General features: G+C 36.9%; 1 protein-coding gene across 1 annotated transcript in view; it reads left to right on the top strand.

Annotated features, from left to right (window-relative positions):
- Nucleotides 1-26,295, top strand: part of SPON1 (spondin 1) — a 342,309-nt gene that overhangs the window by 108,403 nt on the left and 207,611 nt on the right. The window contains exon 4 of the mRNA XM_070957497.1: nucleotides 13,805-13,878. Coding sequence (XP_070813598.1) covers nucleotides 13,805-13,878 — 74 coding nt within the window. The remainder of the gene's footprint in view (nucleotides 1-13,804; nucleotides 13,879-26,295) is intronic.

Here is a 26,295-nt window from a genome sequence, read left to right as displayed (position 1 = left end):
ACTCAGAAAATTTCTGCTGCAAATTAATTATATAGCATCTAAAAGTAATTGTTAATGATATTTTTCATTATAAAGTACAGCCATTATCTAAATGTTCAGTACTATTTGAAACATTATTTTAAAATGTTTTATGTTCCCAAGAAAAAAAAAAGAGTGGCTGCAAGCTGAAACAACAGAGGTGTTCATCAACCTTTAGGAACAAATTCACACAGCATTAATTGAAATAATGTATTCAAGTTGTCATAAAAAAAATAAACAAGGGTAGCTAGGTCTCTTTTTTTCAACATAAGACCATGATGGCGAACCTATGGCACGTGTGCCACAGGAGGCACACGTAGCCATATCAGTGGGCATGCGAGCTCATCTCCGGCCACACTGGCCAGCTGATTTTCGGGCCTTCTGGGCCCACCAGAAGTAGGGAAACAGGCTGTTTCCTGCCTGTGGAGGACCTTGGCAGGTGGTGGGGAAGGCCCGTTTTTCTCTTTCCCCAGCCTCCAGAGCCTTTCTAGGAGTCTGGGGAGGGCAAAAATGCCCTCCCCCCCCAGAGGCCCTCTGGAGGCTGGAAAGAGCCCATTTGCCAACTTCCAATGGGACCGGAAGTCCCATTTTTTGCTGTCCCCAGCCTCCAGAGCCTTTCTAGGGGCCTGGGGAGGGTGAAAACGGCCTTCCCCACACCCCGGAGGCCCTCCGGAGGCCGGAAACGGCCCGTTTGCCAACCTCTGGTACCACCAGGAGCATGGGGGGGTCGCGCATGAATGCATGGGGGCAGGGCACATAGAATTATGGGTGTGGGCACGCACATGTGCGACCCCTCCCCCACTACTGGCATGCGATGACAAAAAGGTTAGCCATCACTGGCATAGGATGTAGCTGGTTCAGTAGCCGAAGTTAACGTAAACACTCCAGGTCATATTATTACTAGGATTTCCACATTCTGCTCCCCCCGTTCCCGTTAAAAAAGGCCATTTGTTTATTGGGACATGATCTCATCCAAAACATAGATTTATTTGCCATCTAGCCTAATGGCTTTTCAGTAAATGGAGAAATATACACTTATATATGAAACATTCTTGAAGCTAGTTGCAACTTCATGCAATAAGATTTTTTTTAATGTTTAAAGTAAAAATAATGAGCTGTAGAAGGCCAGTTTAGTAAATTAACTGGAAAGTGTAGCTATTTTAACATCAGTTCTCTGACAGTTGGCTGAAGAATGTGCCAATTTGCTTAGATACTTAAAAGAGGCATGTGGTGCTTTCTTGTAATCTAGAAGAGAATGTCTGATGCTGGTCAGCCATACCAATGTCAAAGAAAAAAAGAACAGTTTTCAAAATGTGACAGATATCCTGCACTTCATTTCAAGTATATCTACAAGAATGTCAAGACTTATACAGAGGTTTGGAAGATTGTTTCAGAGAACACTATCAAGCGGATGACTTGTGTTTGCTGAACAGGGAAAAAGCTGTGCTACCATATCTTGAAAACATTTTTCTGATACATGATCCTTCAGCACCATCAAGACTGTAATAGATTTTTAATAACATTTTTCTTACAACTGAGTCATAACATTAGTCTTTTCTTCTGGGGCTTTAGAACTTAATTTTTGTGCAGTGAAACCGAATTTAACCAACCAGTTTATGGGAAGCATGGCTCATGAAAGCCAAAAGACAGTTAAATTTCACATAATTTACATATTTTGGTGAAGTTCAAAGTCAGATTCGGTTAGTTGCATCTGTAAAATTAAAGTTTTAGTGTAGTCTGTTCAGGCTTATTTCCTTATTGCAAGATAACAAAGAGGGCAAGTGGGTTTTTTATGCTATTAGATGTCTTCACCAATCTTCAACCATTCTGGCTCCTCATACTTCTTAATCCATAGAAGCCCTATTAAAAGTTAGGAACAGTGAAAGATAGTTCATGCACATTCGGAACACCTTCAGCCTGCCAAAAAAAATTAAGCTGCATGCAAGAACTGTACACCAACATTTTCTTCTCTGAAATCAATTTCTTTTCCATTTAAACTGAAGATTGTTTGAAAATGCAGGGACCAATTCAGCTCCTCTTGCTTTGAAGAAATGTGTTGGCTTTTTGAGTTAAAAATAACCTGAAACAAATTGGAACCTTCCTAAAGCTTTATTAGAAATTTAGGGAAAAAAACCCTGAAAGCTCAGAAATCATTCAGTGGACTGAATAAAGGCAAATACCCAGGCTGCTTAGCTTGGATTTGTCAGGCTGGTCTGTGGAAGTGTATTGTGTATTGAAAACATTGGTGCCATCCTAGACTCCTGCAGGATACCTAATGCATAATGTCAATTTACTTAAGCTGGCAATCTAGTGGCCTCCTTGGTTTGACACAGGACTTTCAAGGGCTCTGATTAGATATTTAGGTATTTATATTTTAGCTTTGGCCTGCCAATGGTTTTTGCCTTTGTCCCTCAGTATTATTGGAGGTCAGATTGATATGAATGGCAACAGGATTCCTTATATATATCCTATATCATCAGGGAATTCTTATTGTTAGTATTATATCATCCCCGTGGGGAAAAGAAAAGGAAATAAAGTTTACTCTTTTTATTAAGAGAACACTTTACTCTTTTTATTACTCTTTTTATCTTTTAAAAAGATCACTTTAAAAAAGGGCACGGACAAAGGATGGAGAAGAAAGAAAAAGAGCACACATGTAAAGGAGGTTAAAATGCTTTTTCCTGTAACCAAGGTCATGCAAAAGTCAGTATGAATGCCTAATTAAGAGCCAAAGATAAATAAATTGACAAACAACCTGAATAACAGCTAATGTAAGAGCAAAACTTCAAAAAGAAAGGGAAAAACAGCTGTCATATCTTTCTTAGCAGCTGCTGATATTATTACTGAAAGGGTAATGGAACTTTATTTCATGCCATCCATGTAGATAATAATAATAATAATAATAATAATAATAATAATAATAATAATAATAATAATAATAATAATATATATATATATATATATATATATATATATATATATATATATATATATATATATATATATATATATATATATATATATATCAGATAATCCAAATACACATAATCAGCTGGGTTTCACTCTAATGATAATTGTAACATACTAAAGAATTATATGGATAAAAATTCTAGGAGGATGGAAGAGACTATCAATAGCTGTCAGACTATACAATAGCAATACAATGAACCGTGGTGGCGCAGTAATTAGAAATGCAGTATTGCAGGCTAATTCTGCTGACTGCCGAATGCCAGCAGTTTGGCAGTTCGATTCTCACTGGCTCAAGGTTGACTCAGCCTTCCATCCATATTGTTGGGGACAATATAATGACTCTGTAAACTGCTTAGAGAGAGCTGTAAAGCACTGTGAAGCAGTATATAAATGCTATTGCTATTACTATCATCTGACCAAAGGCCATCTCCATAGAGAATTAGGAAAAGAATCAATAACACCCTCTATTGGTCCACAAGCCCAGAAGCAGAATCACATCTTTAAAGTCTTGTAAAAAGCCAATAGAGTCAGGACTAAGCTCATTTGGAGGGGGGGGGTATTTCAATGGGCAGATGCATGACAGTATAGATGGTGCCCAGGGCAGGCTTTATGGGACTTTATGGGATGGACAGCCATAATCAGGTGAAGTGATCAGGGAGAGATCCATCAACAGCCCAATTCCTTGTTTTGAAGGCTTTATAGGTTATAATCAGCACCTTGAACTGAACTTTGGAAGCATATCGGTAGCCGGTGCAACTCTCAGACCAGAGCAACCTCTGTTAGACCAGAGGTGTAACATGTGCTGATTGAGAAACATGTGTAACATTTAGGACTAGAAACAGTTAATCCAAGAATCTAAGAACTCTGATTATTAGTCTTTATGGGAAAGAAAATAAAAATTATACTAAAGGAATGCCAGTGAGTGGTCTACTTTCAAATGACACATCTGTACACAGTGGTGAAATCCAATTTTTTTTACTACCGGTTCTGTGGGCGTGGCTTGGTGGGTGTGGTGTGTCTTGGTGGGCGTGGCTTGGTGGACATGGCAGGGGAAGGATACTGCAAAATCTCTATTCCTGCCCCACTCCTGGGAGAACGATATTGCAAAATCACCATTCCCACCCACTCTGGGACCTGTCAGAACCTGTCTGTACATCTGTATAGAGTACTGTACAGGCAATTAAGGCAGCAAAACACATGCCCACTTTCTCCTAATCTTTCTGTGCAAAGGTTGGATGGACTTCTCTTTTATGAAAGGGAGGCAGTTTCCATCTGCTTAGTTTGGTAACCGCTAGTCCTTCAATCAGTGTTAGAAATAACTCCCTCAGCATGCCCTTCTAATCCTCTTTAAGTTAGGAAATCACTAAGGCAGTTTTGGAGGAACAGAGGGAGGCAGTGAGGAGAAGAACCTCCATTAAAGCAGCATTACTTGATTCACATAACATTAAGGCCAGGCTTGTCCAAAACTGAAATAAGTGATTCAGACAGAGAAGATATTCTAGGAAAGTGCTTCAGCCTTCTTGGGATTGGTTATCCTTAGCTCACTTGAAGGATCAAGTATTTGAAAAGAGAGTATGCATTTCATTTTTCATCAGAGAGAGAAGATGATCACTTATTGCCAAGAAAACGGCTTCTCAGAAACTAATTTCCAAGCATATAATATGTCTCTATACTGTCTTTTATTCAATCATTTGCCATAAATGGTATAGTTTATATCTCAAAGAATGGAGTTATTACATTTTCCTTTGCAATTTGTTCTTTGGCACATGATTTGTAATTCATGCTAAAATTGCTTATTTGGTTCTTAAGGGAACATTTGCCACAATGGGGGAAAAAAAATGATTTGGAATAAGGAGGGCTGGGGCTGGTGGTTCAAAATAGGAAAGGTTGATCATTGTGTCAAAGTCCTGAATAAAGTAGTATGGAATAAAGTAATATAGAAATGAACAGGAGAGGGAGTTATTTATTATTTTGATAGCAAGTAAGTAAGATAACTGAGCAATAAATAAACGTAAATATTGCTAGCATATCAAATTATTGCAGGAACATAAAGATTACACATACACACACAGAAGCATGCAAGTAGTCTTATGTAATGACACAGGAAAATGTGGCTGTATGGGTGGAACAAGTGCAATGTCTTCTCATTTCTTTAATAGTATATCACAGTTTTAATAAACCATATTAAAGAAAAGCCAGTTTGATGTAATGTTAAGGCACCAGGCTAAAAACTCACCGTGGAGACTTCAGTTCTAGTCTGCTTTATGCATAAAACCTGCTGCGTGATCTTGGGCCAGTCATTCTCTCTCAGCCCTTGAAACGAGGCCGTGGAGAACCACTTCCAAAATCTTGCCAAGAAACCAGGGGTGAAATCCAGCAGGTTCTGACAGGTTCTGGAGAACCGGTAGTGGAAATTTTGAGTAGTTTGGAGAACCAGTAGCGGAAATTTTGAGTAGTTTGGAGAACCGGCAAATACCACCTCTGGCTGGCCCTGGAGTGGGGTAGGAATGGAGATTTTGCAATATCCTTCCTCCTGGAGTGGGGAGTGAATGGGAATTTTGCAGTATCCTTCCCCTGGAGTGGGATTTTGCAGTATCCTTCCCCTGCCACGCCCACCAAGCCACTCCCACAGAACCGGTAGTAAAAAAAATTGGATTTTACCACTGCAAGAAACTTCAAGGATTTATCTGGGCAATCACCAGGAATCCACACTGAATTAAAGGTACCCTTTCCTTGCAAATATATTAAAGATAATAGAGTTATGGACAGTTATAAAATTATTCTGGAGGGCAAGTGCAAGACTGTGGGTCTTGAAAGAAAACATAGTGTTATGGAGTCAATTTGTGCAAGTCTCGAAATAGGAACATCTTTTTTAAGGCTCTCATAAAAACCAAAATAAAGGACTGTGTTAATGAATAGTAGAGAAATAATTCATTTACATTTAGTGCAAAACTTTTCTTTCAAATCATTTTCAGAGCACACCCATTCCTTTTACATAATAAATAATGGCCTAATATTGTAATAAATTGTGGTATTAAAAATAATTAAAAACCCTACTTCCTTTCTGTTCTCTTTTCTTCCATGGAAATTTCATCTATTCTGAAGACAATAAGTATAGTTGAGAACATTAGATCCTTTGGGGCCCAGGATTTTAAAATATATACTTTGATTTCCTTAAAAGAGATTCTCTAGTTTTGTAAAGGAATTTGGAGATGGCCTTGGAAATGGGCAGAATGAATGAATGAATCATTCAGAGGAGGAGTGCTTTTAGGAAAGATTACACAGATCTGGGAAAGAGGAAAGTATGGAAAAGAAATGCAAAATAACCCCATTTTGTTTTTAACATAAAAGAGAAAGTTGGACAGGCTTTTGTGTCTCTGTTATTCAATCTTACTGAAGTAAAAAGCATTTCTGAAATCTTCTGCCATGTCTGTTGCTTAACCTGGTCTTTCTCAAGGGAATCTTGGAGTCCTAGTGGACAACCATTTAGATATGAACCAGCAGTGTGCAGCAGCTGCCAAAAAAGCCAACACAGTTCTGGGCTGCATAAACAGAGGGATAGAATCAAGATCACGTGAAGTGTTAATACCACTTTATAATGCCTTGGTAAGGCCACACTTGGAATATTGCATTCAGTTTTGGTCGCCACGATATAAAAAAGATGTGGAGACTCTAGAAAGAGTGCAGAGAAGAGAAACAAAGATGATTAGGGGACTGGAGGTTAAAACATGAAGAACGGTTGCAGGAACTGGGTATGTCTAGTTTAATGAAAAGAAGGACTAGGGGAGACATGATAGCAGTGTTCCAATATCTCAGGGGTTGCCACAAAGAAGAGAGAGTCAAACTATTCTTCAAAGCACCTGAGGGCAGGACAAGAAGCAATGGGTGGAAACTAATCAAGGAGAGAAGCAAGAACTCCTTAGTTCTAAGGAGAAATTTCCTGACAGTTAGAATAATTAATAAGTGGAACAACTTGCCTGCAGAAGTTGTGAATGCTCCAACACTGGAAATTTTTAAGAAGATGTTGGATAACCATTTGTCTGAAGTGGTATAGGGTTTCCAGCCTGGGCAGGGGGTTGGACTAGAAGACCTCCAAGATCCCTTCCAACTCTCTTTTTCTATTCTATTCTATATCAGCAGGGTTACTTTGAATTACTTTCCTGTTCTTCCCTTTTTCCTATATTCCTCTAACACTTTTCTATCTCAAAGGAAAAGATATAAAGAGTTTGGAATAAAGAATTTATGGGGAAAATCCTCCTCATATATTTGAACAATACCTTATGATAATTGATCCACTGCTCTAAAATGGACCAATTTAAGGTGATTGATGTAGTCCTGCAACCTTTCATATCAACGTATATCAACATACATGAAGCATTGATCACCGTAACTTCTACAAATAGAATGTATTATTTTGAGCTCATGATATTAGAGAAATGGGGAAAAAATGTTTTGCAAAATATATCTGTGGATACTTTGAATTCAGACTCATAGCATGCAACTCTGGCACTGCCCCAGTTAGGAAGTATGAAGTTATGAAGTTCAGTGTTCCTTTCAGCTTTTTCCCTATGAACTTTTATTTGGAATTAAAATTAAAAATACAAATGGTAATGACAACAAAATCACAGGCATGTTCCAGAAGGATTACACCTGTTATGCATGTTTAGAACTGGGAAAGCGAAGGGGAAAGGGGAAAGGGGAAAGGGGAAAGGAAAGGAAAGGAAAGGAAAGGAAAGGAAAGGAAAGGAAAGGAAAGGAAAGGAAAGGAAAGGAAAGGAAAGGAAAGGAAAGAAGGAAAGGAAAGGCCTTTGTTTTAATTGCTTAGTATGTCAAGCTTTCTGATTCTAAGTTGGCAAAAGCTACCATACCTAGACAAGATACAAAATAAAACTATTATAGTACTGCATAGTAGAATGAGGCTACTTCAAGCAGTTGATTGTTCTCTGTAAACACAAGTTCCTTTTTATATCCTTTGTATTTTAAATCCAGCATAGATTTTTTCCAACCTTTTCATGGCTTAATTAAGAAATTGCTTTTAATTTCTCAAGCTTGGCAATGAGAGCATTTGAATATGCTTGGAAGAATACTAGGTAGTACTTCATCAAAGTTTTGACTAAAGAGCTTGTCGGTAATAATGGCTTGGAGGAATCCTCCAAAGACATTATTATTTAACCTAGAATTATGTCAGAACAGATGTTAACCCTCTATAGACAGTGAATGTAGAGATAATGAAGATGGAGTTTGTATTATAGGCATACCGATCTTAGAGGGTGTGATGGAACTTGTAGAAATTAAGTGCTAGTAGCATGCCAATGGCATGTTTTACTGTGAAGATACTAAATAGAGTTAATATGTGACAGTGTATAAGAAATTATGAGCTGGGATAGCCATAACAACAAGTCAGCCAATGGGAACTGTTTGGTGACTAAACAACAGGATCTGTTGTGAGCCACATGAGACAGCTCGGAGCCTAGGCATGGCTTAGCTTAACTGGTCTGTATATATATAAGACTTTGTCCTTGGATTATAAGCTTCTGTGATTCTGTGCTTCTGCTTGTCCTTGTACTTGCTACCACGTTGCAAGAGCTGCATGGGTATTGTATACATGCATCATGTTTTATATTATTGTATATAAACAAATTTCTTCTATAAATGAATCCTGCTGAATTATTTATTTGTGTGCTGGTTGGATTGCCGCAAACTCTAACAATGTGTCACTGCTATTGGTAGACCTTTGATATATACAGCAGAGGTGGGTTTCAGCAGGTGCTGACCAGTTCTGGAGAACCGGTAGCAGAAATTTTAAGTAGTTCAGAGAATCAGTAGTAAAAATTCTGACTGGCCCCGCCCCCATCTATTCTCTGCCTCCCAAGTCCCAGCTGATCAGGAAGAAATGGGGATTTTGCAGTAACCTTCCCCTGAATTGAGGAGGGAATGGAGATTTTACAGTATCCTTCCCCTGGAGTGGGGTGGGAATGGAGATTTTACAGTATCCTTCCCCTGCCACACCCACCAAGCCATGCCATGCCACACCCACCAAGCCACACCCACAGAACCGGTAGTAAAAAATTTTGAAACCTACCACTGATGTACAGATGTAATTTTAAGGGCTGAAACTGGCAACTAGCACTGCGTGATCTAGATGAATCATTGTACAAACATACTGTACATCAAGTGCAATCCAGGCACTGAGAAATGAATAGCCAATTTTCAATTGAGTCAAAAAGAGTGGGAGGGAAAGGCTTAAGATTTAAACTCTGGGGCTGATAACTCAGAAGCATCTGCAGTGAAGTCCAATAACAAGAGCAAACAGGCAGTTAAAACCTGTTTCTTTTTAAATGTCTGTTGCATATATCACACACAGCTAGCAATAGCAATAACACTTCGACTTATATACCACCTCACAGTGCTTTACAACCCTCTCTACGTAGTTTACTGACCTCGGAAGGATGGAAGGCTGAGTCAACCTTGAGCCAGTGAGACTTGAACTGCCAAACTGCTGGCAGCTGGCAGTCAGCAGAAGTAGCTTCCAGTACTATATTCTACCACTGCACCACCATAGCTCTTTTAAAAAAACATGTTAAAAGGGACATTTTAAATCTTGGCCTTTAGATCTCTCAACATTGTCAGACAATATTCTTTAGAATTACATATGAATCCAAGAAAGTGCAGAATATATTCTGCAGTTTCTTGGATTCATATGTAATTCTCAAGAATATTATCTGACAATGGTTAAGAGATCTAAAGGCCAAGACTTATAGTTGCCAGCTTCAGCCCTTAAAATTACATCTGTACATATCAAAGCTTGGGTCCACTAACTGCACTGACACCCTGACAGTGATATCTAAAAGAAACCAAACTGATTTAAATCAAATGACACATATATGAAGTGAGATGGCTTATCATGATGAAGTTAAATGAACTGCAGGGGGGAAAAATCCAACCCAATTTAATAGAGCGAGAACTGAAATCTTGTTAACACAAAAGGAGCAGAAATCTTATAAATATTCAAACCCTTAATCAAATAGCTTAGGGGAAAAACTGTTTGGAATGTTCATAATTACTTTAAGTGGCTTATTAATGTTATCATTTTATGATAGTGATAGTGCATTGGGGACATCTAATACTTAATTGTGTCACAGAAGCATACTAAACACTCCATGTTTGGTCACTTGGGATTATTATCCTAACAAATGAAAACAACACTTTCCAGTATTAATAATTCCTGGCATTTATGTAGTGCTTGAGAGTTTCAGTACTTCCCATAGTATGATTCAATTATCCTGTATATTTCTAATCCTCCCTCTAGCCACACAGAGTGGTTGAAAGAGACTAACTTGCCTAAGGATGACTTGGCAGGTTTGTGGGAAAATATCATTTGAACCAGGAATTTTATGGGGCAGTACCCTAACTAGTATGCTAAAGTGGCCAAATAGGTAAATGACATGACTAGTTTTTCATCTTTCATGTCATGTTTTAGAGACAATAAACTGTAAACAGCAATATTTTCCAGCAAACATATTTATCCCTGTGAGAAACATATGCCAAATTCCATAATTTTTATCCTTAATTTCTTCTGATGACAGCATCAGATTAATTCCAGGTGAGCTAACTCCTGATCTTCTGTATCCATTAAAAATGGAAAACTGTAAAATAACAACTTTTGGTTTGATTGTTTTTGTCAGGAAAATGTGTTCTTTATTGGGCTATATTCTTCCCTACTTTCTAATGTTTTTTTTTTAGTAGAAAGCCTTTAAATATAAAAATGAACCATATTATTAGTCACACATCTTCCCTTCCAAACAAATATACAGAATTTAATGAGGGTATTTCTCATGTGGGCATAAGCTTAAACATGTGTATAACAAGATATTTTACTTGTATTTGGATGTCTGTAAATAGTTATAGCAAATAATTAACTATTCAGTATAGTATGCTATAAAACCATGCAGTCAAAGTAATGGGCCACATCTAGTAAGCTCTTTCATCAGGGCTGCTAGATCTGGAGTGCAAAAATTCAAATGACCTCTAGATAGAAGTAAAAGCATATAGAAAACTCTCTGTTATCATCTAGGGCAGTTTTGGTGAACCTTTTTGGCACCAAGTGCCAAAACAGGATCACAGGTGGGTGGGCAGGGGAGCACTGGAAAGGAGAAGAGCAGCTCCCTGGCGCACATGCACAAGAGCATTGAAAACCGGAAAAGCAGTTCCCCAGCATGAATGCACGCGCTGGGAAGTTGAGCTTCTGGTTTCTGAGGCGCATGCATGTGCAAAGACCAGCTGGCAGGTGCACATGCACTTGCTGGAAACTGGAAGCTCAGCTTTCCAGCATGCACATGCGTGCCAGGGAGCTGCTCTTGCGGTTTCTGGTGTTCCTGTGCGTGCAAAGACCAGCTGGCTGGTGTGCATGTGCACACCAGAACCTGGAAGAGAAACGGGCAATGGCTGGCGTGCACGGAGAGATGGCTCTGCGTGCCAGTTCCAGCACACGTGCCATAGGTTCGCCATCACTGATTTAGGGTTCTTCTAAGCTTTTACAACCTAGACCTGTTATCTCTATAGGCTTATTTTTAGGTATATTCTGGAGCCACAGTTTTACAAGCTACATAATTAAATGTTAGGATTTCTCATTTTTATCTTGCAAAATGATGCCTCTGTGGATCTTCTAACCTCATTTTTGTGTTCTTGGGTCATTACACCGAAGATTACATATACTACACCCATTACCCGGCACAAATACACCCTTGTTGTATGCCCTAAACATTTATACTTTTCCCTTTAGTTGTACTGTTATGATTCTTCTTGTTGTTATTTGTAATTGTAAATGTGAAGATTTGAGATACTGAAAAAAGCAGGAGAGAGGCAAATGAAAGCACACAAAAAATAAAAAAGAAAGCACAATAATAGTGACAGTTTCTACACTATCATATGAAGTGTTTTCATAGCCACAGGTTTGAGATTTATAGCAAGATGTCAGTTATCTCATGGCCTATGAAATTCACAAATGCAGGAAAATGATAAAGGGAAATAAAGGGGTTCCTTTTTTCTTTGAAATTGCTGGTTTCCAAATAAATGGTATTTAATCATTTATATTTTTTTATAATGATATAAGTGGCATTTTTTACTTGAGGCACAGAACAGACCCTGACAATTTCTTTTTTGTCTGGTGCTAAAAAAGTAGGTTGAAATTAGAACAAAACAAAGAAAACTTTTTCAAAGAAGTGAATTACATATGTCTACACACATCCCCATGATACTTACTGATATCCACAGATAGAAATTGACATTTATCATGACAGGTTTAAAATAAATGTTAGTATTTAATATTTAAATATCATTTAAAGGAAACTGATTTGCTCTGGGAGTATATTTTTTAAAGAAAAGATGTCTTATTGTATTTTTGGTGACTTTGGAATTTCCAATACAGAAAAAAGTGCATTGGTGTCCATAAAAACTCTAAACATCAAAGAGCAAGAAGAGACTTTCAAAAATCTGGCTTTGTGCTTAACTTTGTCTGTTCCATTTTTGTGGCCGTACAAGACTGTAAATTTTACAAAAGAGTGTCTGATATTTCAAAAATACTGGATGCATCATCTCAAAACTATCAGCTTTACGAAAAAGCAGCTTCTGAGAATGAAAACAATGACTTTTGTGAGCAGACTTTTATTCATATGGCCTTTTTCTTCTCACTGTGGCTCTCCTTAATTCCTGACAGCCTTCTGTAAAGGGTCCTTCAATCCTTTTTGGAGCTGGAAGAATTCCATCACAGTTATACTTAAGGAAGGCATTCTTTAAGCAGGCAGAAATACTCTTGTCTTGAATCTATAGTACTTCTCTAGTTCTTTCATGACTGTGCTGGTAAGATGGGGATCTTAAATCCTACTTAAAAGTATCATGCTTGAAACTGTAGACATTCTATGGTTTAAAAAAATGATGTCATTGCTCTCGGAATGGTGGCAGACTTTAGCAGAGGCGGATGCAGATTGCAATCAGAATGAAAATAAGCACGTGCACAAATGTAGAAAGAGAATAGAGTAGCTTTAATAAGACCCCCAGAGTATTCATGATAGAGAAGAAATTTAATGTAAAGGCTTCCTGCTCTATAACTATGTCTTATATCAACTTTATTCACATGATGAAAGACCTTGTAGAATTTTGATAATTTATCACTCAGGTATTCAAATGTTTATATTTCCTCTTTATCATTGGGTTTAGAGTGAAACATGACCAATAAAGTGAAATTTGTACCACCAAGGAGGATTTGGAATACACCCTTTCAGAGTTAGTAACATTATTCATGAGAAACGAGCAGAAAATGACATTTGAGTTGGAACTGTAATCCCCTTTCCCCCCTATATAATGGACTGGGAATTTCTGTGGTCTAATTATTTGCTTATCTCACTTGTGACTTATTATAATATTGTTTGATAGTTCTCTTTCTTACAAATGATAGAGGATGTTAAGTAAGATGAGACATTATGTTCCTTAAGAGATATCTGGAGCGTTGTGGCATATCAACAAGAAGGAGAAAGGAAGGAGAACATTGGTTTCATGGCTGTATAGTCCATAGAGTTTTTAATCATCCATGTACAATTTGATTTACTGAAAGTGAGAAAGGGATGGGATAGGAATAGGGTTTTTTTTAAAAAAGATCACACACGCTTATTTCAATTCTTATCTCCAAATCGGCTTAGTTAGATTTAAACTATTGATATAATATAATGAAAATAAGGTTACTTCCTGCACTAAGTTTACTTTTAATATCTTAATTATTTAATGCTTTTTATAAATGCTATATTTTTCTCTTTCCAAACAGAGCAAGTATTGTACAAAAGCGAATTATTTATTTTCAAGATGAAGGATCTCTCACGAAGAGATTGTGTGAGCAAGGTATGGTGAATATTCTTTTTCTGTTTCTATTGTTCTTGCTCTCTGATGAATATGATTTGCCCACAACATTTCCCTCTTTTAGTTGGGAGCCCATGCCAGCTGAATTTAAATAGTTTTCAGTCATATTTATTTCAGTGCAAAAAAATCTGTCAGCTTTGATATGTTTTGACAAATTTCTACTACTTCCTAAATTAACTGCATCATCAAAATTACCTTTTGAACTTGTTTATTTGCAAATGTTATGTTACATTCATTTATGTTACAAATGAATTTTCTTTCAGAATTTATAATGATCTTTACTTGGACTTCATCTATGTTTAAATTTGTAAACAAATAAATTTAGGTGCTTTTTCTATGTAGATCTTTCTTGCTATTCATAATAGTAACAGTAACAGTATTGGAAGGGACCTTGGAGGTCATCGGAGCCCTGAGTCTTCGGAGAGGGGCGGCATATAAATTTAATTAATTAAATTAAATTAAATTAAATCTAGTCCAAACCCCTGCTCACGCAGGAGACCTGTACTAGGGGTTTGAACTGCCGAACTGCCGACCTTTCACAAAGTAGCTTTTATATTGCTGGCAGATGTTGATAAAGTAGATTCAAAACAATAACTAGAATGAAGTTAGTCTTCTACAAGATCAAATGAAGGGTTTCAGTTGCTGGAATAGTGTAGCAGAGTCTTGTTTTTGAACCAAACATTTATTTCCTAAATTCGTTCTGAGATTTCCCCAGACTATAACTCTTGCTCTGTGCACTGGGAAATCTGACCAGGATTGTAGCCTTGGAAAAGTCTATGTACCAACAGAAATAATTTGGTGGAATTTAGAATGGAGCAACAAAAACACCCAAGCCCACATACATGGGTACTAAAGTTTGTTTACTGATTGGATAGAAATATAGAAAAGAACAATATATGTTTAGGCCTGCTGAAACAAAGTTGCATTGTTGCAAACAAAACTGATGTTCTGAACATTTGACTCTTTCCCACATACTACAGAAGAGCATGTGTAGAACTGCTAATTTATATATTTGGGAAAGGGACTACATTCTCAAATTGTAGTAACAAAGGTTATGCGGATATTGCCTCCCCCAGTAAATCAAATGTGTGTGATAACACACACACTGTAGTCAATAAACAAGCTGGCCTTGAAGGACAGAGGGAAGATTCACTACCGAGGTAATGATCAGATAAATGAAACTTGAACCCAGGCCAAAAAAATTGTTTGCAAAAATGTCTCAGACAGCACACACACACACGTACACACACACACACACACACACACACACAAACACACACCTCAGAGAGGGTGGGGAGAGACCCCTAACTGTCATGAAAATAAAATGGGGGAGGAAAGGAAACACAATCAGTGTTTGCACATTTCTGTTCCAATGAGGTACTATAGTCTACCTTATAGGGATGGTACACACCTCAGACAAACTGCATTCTTAGAAGAAGCTACACCTGCCAGAGTAATGTGCCTACTGATAGAAGCAAGTGGCATGGGCCTACTTGCTTCTGGGCCTACTGACAGAAGCAAGGAAGTTATATTTACTCGTCTTCCTTTTATCTCTCAGGTGCAGAAATAATGCAAAAGTAGCTTTTTTTTTTTGGTTGCAATTGCCACCATAATGACATGCAAGTTGCTTCTTGCAATCTCATCATGCCACTTTCACACAGCTAACCTAAAATATTTTGTCAGAAGAGAATAGCAATAGCACTTAGACTTATATACCACTTCATAGGGGTTTACAGCTCTCTCTAAGTGGTTTACAGAGTCAGCATATTGTCCCCAACAGTCTGGGTCCTCATTTTACCGACCTTGGAAGGATGTAAGACTGAGTCAGCCTTGAGCCTGGTGAGATTCGAACTGCCAAACTGCTGGCAGCTGGTGATCAGCAGAAGTAGCCTGTAGTACTGCACTCTAAACACTGCACCATCGCAGCTCATCTAAAGGAAAAAAGATGTACTTTTTCCCCCATTTCCTTAACAGAAGCAAACTGGACAGGTCATTCAATTTTACAACAGCACTAGTCAAATCAGAGGTGGGTTTCAGCAAGTTCTGACCAGTTCTGGAGAACTGGTAGTGGACATTTTGAGTAGTTCAGAGAACCGGTGGTAAAAATTCTGACTGCCCCCCCCCCAATCTATTTGCTGCCTCCCAAGTCCCAGCTGATCAGGAGGAAATGGAGATTTTGTAGTAACCTTCCCCTGGATTGGGGAGGGAATGGAGATTTTACAGTATCCTTCCACTGCCACGCCCACCAAGCCACGCCCACCAAGCCATGCCACGCCCACCAAGCCACACCCACAGAACCGGTAGTAAAAAATTTTGAAACCCAGCACTGAGTCATATAGTATCTCCCACATTTTCATTTGCCTGAACACTTTACTCAGAAGGCTTGTAAAATGTGGGTTCTCCAGATGCTTAATTTCTTTTGAGATTACATTCAACATGCATAATTTTTATCCTGAAGCCTTCCAGAAAATGCTTTCTGGATCTTCTTGCACAAGACTAGTGATTCTTTTTTTTTTTTCCTTTTTATATATATAATTTTTATTAATATATTCTATACACTAATACACAAATAAAATATACAATCCTGCCACCATGGTATAATATGATTACATTGTCCATAAGTATAAAATCATTCCTTTATACATACATATTTGCCATCATATATATACATCATCATATGTCTATTCTTTTTTTTTTCTTTTTTTTTAAAACAAACTTTATTCATATTTAAAAAAAGACATTTAAAACAATTATAAGAAAAACTGAACAAGTTTTTCTTAATCAAACACACAAATTACAAGTACATATACTATACATATATAGTGCTCAATTTCATCTATCAACTACTTTCTAATGTTATATATACATATATATATATACACACAGTGACTATATTTCCTTCTATATCTCTCTGACAGTGCAGTTGTTTATTTACATTGATTTCTCCTAACTTTCATCTCTAAGCATTCCCTCTCTCTGACTTATCCACTGGTACCAGCTATTCCATATTTTAAAATAATTTGAATCTTCCTTATCCTGTAATTTTAGGGTTAATTTATCCATCTCTGCGCATACATAGATTTTCTGTATTACTTCCTGATCAGTTGGCAAACGGTCAATTTTCCAGAGTTGTGCCAATGCTAATCTTGCCGCTGTTATAATATGGAGTATTAGGTATTTTATGTCCTTCCTAATATTTTTATTGATCATGCCGAGTAAAAAGACTTCAGGTGTTAATTCAATTTCGTGATTTGTTATTTCTATTATCCATGTTTTTATTTTGTTCCAATATTTTTTGATTTTTGGGCAAAGCCACCAAGCATGGTAAAAAGTTCCCTGTGCTTTTTTACATTTCCAGCAAACCGGGTTCACATTTGGATACATTTTTGCTAACCTTGCGGGTGGCAGATACCATCGGTACCACATTTTATAATGATTTTCTTTGTATGGTACCGATTTTGTCATTCTATAATTATCTTCCCAAGCTCTTTCCCAATCTTCTAATTGTATATTATGCCCTATGTTCCTCGCCCAGGCTACCATCTGCCCTTTGACCAACTCTTCTGCCAGATCGAATTCGAGTAAATATTTGTAAATTTTTGAGATTAGCTTCCCTTCTTTTGATTCTAATAATTTGTCTAATTGATTTTGTTTTAAATCTATTCCTTCTTTCTCTTGGTCTTTTCTGTATCTTACTTTTATTTGCGAGTAGGGCCACCAGTCTATTTCCATTCCTTGTTCTTTGAGCTCTTCCCTAGTTTTCAAATTCCCCTGAACATCTACTATTTCCCTATATTTTAGAATCTTTTGTTTTGATAATATGTTGGGGTGAGTTATTGCTTCTATAGACGATAGCCAGCCAGGAATTTTCATGTAGTGTTTTTGTTTAATTTGTAGCCATGTGTTAATTAAGGATCTCCTGATTGTATGGTTATTAAAATGTTTATATATTTTATTTCCTGAACTCCATATAAAGGCGTGCCATCCTTTCATTAAATCATGCCCTTCTAAATTTAGCAATCTTTGATTATCTAAGGTTATCCAATCTTTAATCCATAATAAACTGGCAGCCTTGTAATATTTATCCCATGCCGGGAGTCCAAATCCACCTCTACTTTTATCATCTTGTAGTATATTCAATTTTATTCTTGATTTCTTCCCTTCCCACACAAATTTTTTAGTTATTTTATCCAAATTATCAAAGAATTTCTTATCTAATTTTATTGGAATTGTTTGGAATAGATAAAGGAGTCTTGGCAGTATGTTTGATTTTATTGCTGCTATTTTCCCCAATAAAGACAGTTTTAGTTTCCCCCATTTTTCTAAATCTTCCTTTATTTTCTGGACTAAAGTATCATAATTGTCTTCTTTTATTGTTGTCGTTTTGGCCGTCAAATTTATCCCTAGGTATTTAATTTTTTTTACTGTCTGCAGACCGGATTCTTTTACTAATTTCTCTACTTGTTTTATTGTCATGTTTTTTGTTATCATTTTTGTCTTTTCTTTATTAATTTTTAAACCTGCTACCTTTCCAAATTTTTCAATCTCTTTTATTAATTTTGGGGTTGTTTCTAATGGGTTTTCTACGAAAAAAACAAGGTCGTCTGCAAATGCTTGGACCTTATAATCCTCTCTCTTGATCTTTAATCCTTGAATTTCTTTATTTGCTCTAATTCTGATTAATAAATTTTCCAATGTTAAAATGAATAGTAAAGGGGAAAGTGGACATCCCTGCCTTACTCCTTTATCTATTCCAAAGAATTTTGTTGGGTCACCATTCACCAAAACACATGCTTTCTGATTCTGATATATCGATGTTATCATTTTAGTGAATTTTTCTCCAAAATTCATACTTTTAATTTGTTGCTTCATAAATTGCCAGTTAACTTGGTCAAAAGCTTTTTGTGCATCCAGAAAGATCAGTGCTACCTGTCTCTCTGGATGCACCTCATAATATTCTAGAACATCCAATACTATTCTTAAATTGTTTTTTATCTGCCTTGTAGGCAGAAAACCATTTTGATCCTGGTGTATTTTATTTTGTAATATTATTTTCATCCTATTGGCAATTATGCTCATGAAAGCTTTATAATCAGTGTTCAACAAAGAAATCGGCCTATAATTTTTTATTAGTGTGGTATCTGTCCCCTCTTTAGATATTAAGGAAATGTATGCTTCTTTCCATGTGTTGGGTAGCTTTGCCTCCATTAGGGCCTCATTGTATATTTCTAACAGTATTCCATTTAATGAGTCTCCAAATGTCTTATAGAATTCTATTGGTAAACCGTCTGTCCCCGGGGTTTTATTATTTTTTTGCCTCTTCAGTGCCTCTTTTAGCTCCCCCATCGTAATCTCCTTATCTAATAATTCTCTTTCTTCCTCTGTTAGTATTTGCAATCCCTCCCCTTTTAAATAGTATTCAATTTCCTCCTCTGTTACTATATCCTTTTCATACAGTTTTTGATAATATTGGACTATTATGTCCTTTTTTTCCTCTAGGGCCCATTGAATCCTTCCCTCATCATCTCGTAATTTCTGAATTGTTCTTTTTTCTCTTTCCTTCCTCAGCCTATACGCCAGCCATCTCCCTGGTTTGTTTGCGTTTTCAAAGTAATTTTGTCTTGTATATTTCAATGCTGTTACATATTTCCCCTGCTCTAATATGTTTAGGTTATGTTTTGCTGTTAACCAATTTAACCTTATTTTTTCATCCCCTGGGTTTCTTTGCAATTTACATTCCCAATTTTGAATTTCTTCTAATAATTTGTTATATTCTTTCTCTCTCTCTTTTCTCCGTTTTACATTATATGATATCGTGAGGCCTCTTATATATGCTTTGGTTGTATCCCATAGGTTTTGTAGGGAAGTGTGTTGCTTTGTGTTTTCCTTATAAAACCATTCTAACTCCTTTTCTATATAATTCTTATATTCTTTTTCTTGCAGAATCTGTGTGTTCATAGTCCATCTATTCTTCTTTCTCTGCTGACCTCTCCACTTCATCATTATCGGGTTGTGGTCAGCCCAATTATTTGGTAAAATCTCTACTTCTTCTATCTCCATTATTAACATCTTAGTTACCCAAATCATATCCAACCTTGACCATGATTTATGCGGATTCGAATAATATGTATAATTTCTTGCTTCGGGATTAAGACATCTCCAGCTATCTACCATATCTAACTCTTCCACCATATCCATAAAGGTTTTAGGTAATACATTTTTTTTATTTTTGTTTTGTTGACCACATTCATAATCTTTTCTTACATCTAATATAGCATTAAAATCCCCAATCAGACAGACATTCTCCATTTTTTGTTCTATAATTTTCTCATACACTTTTTTGTAGAATTCTAATTGTTGACTATTTGGGGCGTATATTACTACCAATAATATCTTTTTGAGCTCAAGATTTAGTTCTACCATAACTATCCTACCTTCTGTATCTACATACCTCATATTACTGTCTATTCCTTCTTTGATATATACCACCACTCCTCTTTTTTTTTCTTCTGCCAATGAAACGTATTCTTTACCTAATTTTTTATATTGTATATATTTGATATCCTGTTTTCTTATATGTACCTCCTGGAGGCACACAATGTCTGATTTTTGTTTCAAAATTTTTTTGTAAATTTGGTGTCGTTTGGATGGTGAATTGAGTCCATTAACATTTACAGATAGTATTTTTAAAGTCCGTTCCATTTTTTTTTTTTATTAACTTTCCTGTTGTTTCTTCTTTATTTCTTCCTGTTCCTTTTTTTTGCCTCTTGTCTGTACTCCTTCCTCTTCCTGGGTCTCTCCTTCATCTGCTTTCCCTCCTTGTTGTGGTGTTCTTTCCCGATCTCTCTTCTGTTTTCCTTTGATATATCGTCCTTCCTCTTCTTTATTACCATTTGTTACTTCAGCCCCCATCATTTGGTCATATAATTCTTTTGCTTTGCTGTGCGAATCCACCTTGATTTTCTTTCCCTGCCACGATACTAACATTCCTTCCGGGGTTATCCATTTGAATGGTATATATCTTCTGTTTAGTAACGTGGCCAGGAACCAATAATCTCTTCGCAAATCTCGTATTCTTTTAGGTACTTGCTTTAGGGTGATTATTTCTTTATTTCTATAGTACATCGGTTCGTCCTTTGTTATCTTATATACAATATCCCTCACCTTCCTTCTTACAAATCTTATGTGTACCTCCCGAGGGAGTTTGTTTTGTCGGGCGTAGTTAGTGTGGACTCGGTAGACTTCATCTAGTTCATTAATTATCTCGTCTTTTTCTCTCTGGAGTGCCTCTGCTATCATCTCAGCCATTACCATCGTCAAATCTTCCTCCCGGTCTTCCGCTACGTTCTGGAAACGCAAATAGAATGCTGCCTTCTCCATTTCTAATTGGGCCACAGTGTTCTCAAGTTCCTTATTTAATCCTGTCATTTTTGTATCTAATGCTTCTAATTTTTCTTCCGTCAATTCAGTTTTTTGTTCTATTTCTTTTATCCTTTGGTCATTTTTTTGGATGATTTCTTGTATTAAGTCCATTTTTCCATCAATCTTTTGAATGTCATTTTTAACTTCTCTCTTTACCTCGTCCATGTCTTTTCTAGATTGTTCATGGTTTCTTGTCATACACTCTTGCATTTTGACCATAGTTTCCTGAATTGTTATAAGCGTGGCCTGCATTGTTGGCATATTAGGTGTACTGGGTTGCTTGTCTGATGCAAACATTCCCTCCAAGGTTTTCTGTGTCACTGGGGAGGCCCCTGTTCCTGTTAAAAATGGTGTTGGCTTCTTAGCTGTTTTCAACGTGGTTGTGGTGGTGCTAGTCATTTCTTTCAAAATCTTGTATTGTTCTCCCAGTATTTTATCAACTTTCTCCCAAATCACCATCCAAATTCTATAATTTCTATAATTCCTTTCTTTTCTTTTCTCTTTTTCCCCCCTCCTTATAAAAGATCAATCCACTAACCCTTCTTTAAATGAATAGATTCTTTTAAATAATTAATTCTCTCTGTATGAAATTATATATAAATCAATTAAGAATGTGATGAGAATATAAATATAAATCTAAATATAAATATAAATATAGCTACAAATATAAATATATATATAAATAAATATCTTATCTAGTTAAAAACTATACAATTGATCAATTCTTAGTATCTTAATATCTAATAATAATAATAAGTCCTCTAATAATAGAGGACTTCCGGCGGTGACGTAGAGTCATGGCGGCACAGAAGAGAAGAGCTCTCTCTCTGTTGCCGATTTTCCGAGCTTTGGCGCCTGCTTTTGGCGGAGACCGGTCCCGAAGAGACCGGGAATAAAGAGGGGAAGCTTTGGGGGAGGCGAGGAGAGGTGCGATCTCCCGCCGTACCGTAAAGAGCCCTCAATCCAGGTTCGGGAAGAAGTCGGCTGGCGCGGTGAGCACAGTCGGCCCAGAGACCCGAACGAGCCGATTGAGACCATCGGGAGCAAAGGAGGGAGCACAGTGCAAAATTGCGGAGGTTGAACAGAAACGGAACTAATTTGGATTACTAATTTCAGCGCAAAACAGAGGAGAAAGTTTCTTTTCTTTCCGGAGGGACAGCGTGAAGAAGGAAGATCTCAAAGTGTAACCGGGCGGCAACTGAAAAGGCGAGCAAAAAGGAAGGGGCAAAATACGGAGCAGTGAAGAAAGTCTAAAAAACTTTACAATAGACAAAACGAAGGTGAGGAGAAATAACTTAAATAGAGGAGATTAAAAGAAGAATGGACTCTCTTTTACCCCCGTCTTTAGCTGCCTGAGCGGAAGGAGTGAGAAAGTCTTGGCAAAGTAAGGATTATATACAGTGACTGTGCAGAATAGAGGCCGCCATACTGTAACTGGAAAAGACTTCAAGAGTTGTAAAAGAACTGGCTTTTTTTCTTTTTTCTTTATTGAAAACATATCGAGCCCAACAAAAACATTGAAAAGCACTGCTCTAGCTTATCATCATTTTCTTTACTTAAGTATAGATGAATTATTATTAATGCTATTTATTGGAATTAATTAATTAAGAAATATAGAGTGTATTTAATCAATTTAGAAAATATTTACAATACATAGAGATTTAGAAGTACTATTATTAGAATATCATATTACTATTAATTAATTAATTATTATATATTAACCAGTAGATATTATTAGAATATTTTCTGTTAGTGGATTTTATTGAATAATCATATGTCTATTCTATCCCACCTTTTCTGGACCCAATTGTACCATACTTTCCAACTGTTATAAAATTCTGAATCTTTTTTACCATTGATCAATCTAGTTAGTCTATCTGATTCCGCACACTCATTAATTTTATATATTATTTTCAAATCTATCGGTAAGTATTGATTTTTCCACTCCTGCGCATACGCTAATCTTGCTGCAGTGATAATGTGAATCAACAAGAACCATATATCTGACTTAACATTCAAAGGTTTTGCCCCCAATAGGAAAATCTCAGGTCTTAATTCCAAATTAATCTGTGTAATTTCCAAAATCCATTGCCGTATTTTTTTCCAATATTTAACCGTCTGCGGGCAGGTCCACCATTGGTGAAAATAGGTTCCATTGCTGTAACCACACTTCCAACAGCAGGCAGATGTCCCGGGACATCTACAATAAGACTAGTGATTCTTTATGCAGCCCTGCAGAGGAAATTACCACTGCAATTTATTTTATTTGTGTCTGTTTATTCTTTCAATAATAGTCATTTTTAAAGGGATACCAAGGCAAATGGCCTTCGTCTTTTTTCCCTTTGACCCAAGAATCCTGGATTAGCATAATTTGGCCTTGACTTTTATACTCTGCCTGAAATATCCTGAAGTATGTGCTCTAAGATGCTTAACTGAATTTAATAGAACATGACAGATCTGACACTCACCAGGCTATCTCACTTTCTGAGTCTATTTAGTAATGCAGATTGCTTTCATTTTGAAACAGCTCTTTATGTCATAAAGGGTGAATGTGCTCAGGAAAGTCAGTGGAGCAAGTTACATAAATGAAATGGAGATGTCTGTTTTGTAGTCTTGAATGCAGAAAAGACAAAGGAAGCATTAAAAGCCAAAACAATTTGTCAAGAATCTGAAATGCATCCCATTTGTTTCTAAAAGAAGGAAACATTCTGCCTCTCAACATGTTTTGAAACTCTTTTTTACGGCATGTTTTTATTTTTACCTCAAACTTAAGTATTTGGGTATGTACGAAACATTAGCTTATGTGTCATGTCACCATGTTCTATCTGTAATATCACTACCATAGACAGCTGTGGCAGTGAGCAGAATTTTAATAAATTTTCAATTCTTGGAAGCTTCTATTTCTATATGAAGAATTGTTGTTTAGAAGTATACCTAGGGAAATTTATCTCTACTATCCAAACATAAATACCAATGGGAGAAGAGATTTGAGACACATCTTTCCCCAAATTATGTCTTTTGATATTTTAAGGTGGGACTACCATAATATGGGAGACAAAACAAGGAGAATTGATACTACAGATACCCTAGAATTCTACAATATCATACTTTTCTTGTCAATATCCTCCCCTGTACATGCAGTATATATGGTATTTTATGGAACTATGCTTCAGGTCTTTTCACACATAAATAGGTTCATTTCAAAATGGGGAGAGGGAATCAGAAGGTCGAGAAAGAAGCAACAAATGAAGAATGTAAATAACCTTTGAAAAATGACAGGTAACCTCTGTCACTTCTGACTCCCATCAGACAGGATTTCGGCTGAACTGCAGTCATTTATAAATAAAAGGCCGTCTCTAGGTCCAACTTAGTTCACGATCACAAATGTACCCTGGCACTCAAGGTTACATGTGCAGTCAGCTGAGATTTACAAATATCTAGAGTTGTATTTTACACAGAAAGAGAAGGATATATTGGCTCTCAAAAATGTATTTGCCAAGTCTAGAATTTCAACATTTTGCAGACCATCAAAGTTTGGGGACTTCATAAAGTTGAATTAGAATAAGTAACACTTCTTTTTCCTAGGTGATTATGAAAGATTTGTGTTACTAGTTTTTGGTTTTTTTAGCAAAATTGAAATTCTAGAATTAAACTATGTGAGGAAAACATATCATATAAATATGTAGCCTTACTTTTGGCAATAAAATACACTTTCTTAAAATACAATTTTTTTCAATATTGAACCTATCCCGTATGCACTTAGCCAGTACTGAATGTTTAACCTTCCTGTAATGAAATGTGAAATTATCTCCTAGGGAAGTTCATTCAGAAAAAGAACCAAATGATTACTCATACTTCTTATTTGGGTTATTGGACTGGTCCTAATGTGGTAGCATCAGTAGGTATGGACACACTTTGGTATGCCTATGTAATATCACTTGCTTGTAATACTCCCTGAAAGAATGGAGTATAGAGTTATGTGCTACAGAAATATCCTTGCCTCAGCAGTGAAATCTGGCCGGATCTATCCAGCTCACATGAACTGGCTAGCACCGGTGGTGGGAGGCTCCACCCACCCGCTGGGATGTCATTATGTCCCATTTTTGACCCTCTGCACATGTGCAGAAGGCTCTGTGCATACACAGAAGAGACATCAGTGGTGGGTTGCTCCCGGTTCAGACCGGTTCGTAAGAACTGGTAGTAAAACCGGCGGGAAGCTCCGCCATCCACCCATCCATGTCATCATCGGCGATCTGCACATGTGCAGAAGCTTCTATGAATGCGCAGAAGCAAGGAGCGCATGTCAGTGAAGCGAGCATGCACGTGCGCGCAATCCCATTGCAAACCAGTAATAAAGATAAGTAGAACCACCCCTGAGAGATGCATGTGCTCACATTCCCGAACAGGTAGCAAAGGTAAGTGCATTTCACCACTGCCTTGCCTCATTTAGTGTTGACAAGATAAAGTAAATAACAGATGTAAGTAAGCAATAGAACATAGTGTCAAGCTTCAAATGGAGTTTTTGCTGTTGCAACCATTATTGCTTCTCAGCTTGCCAACAAACTATGGGGAGAGGGAAGGGGGAGATAGAACTAAGCTCCAGATGTCAGGATGCTAGCCATGGGAACCAAGGATGTTTTGGCAGGTGTTTACCAGAGCCAAAAAAACTTTCTCATAACAATACCAGAAGTCTTCATTGGACAATGTGACTTGGTCTAAAGTCGGGAGGGAAGACCTGAATTTTAACTATATGGGTTTACATGGGAAATAGTTTTGCCCTCATCTTTGCTGTAATATGATGTAATATGCTGTAATATGATGTACTCAATAAAGTTTTGCATTAAGAGATTGGATTATCTCAGCCATGCTTGCTTTGGTTGGATTCGTCAGTCAGAACATGGACACATAGACATGGAAACTATTCTAGTCCTAGGTACACATGCAAAGAAGAAACATATGAAATATCTGGATCCTGGG

Source organism: Pituophis catenifer, unplaced genomic scaffold, assembly GCF_029215685.1.
Source record: "Pituophis catenifer annectens isolate HBS135680 unplaced genomic scaffold, rPitCat1.0.hap2 SCAF_1, whole genome shotgun sequence".
Taxonomy (NCBI): domain Eukaryota; kingdom Metazoa; phylum Chordata; class Lepidosauria; order Squamata; family Colubridae; genus Pituophis; species Pituophis catenifer.
This window is presented reverse-complemented; position numbering and strand designations above follow the sequence as displayed.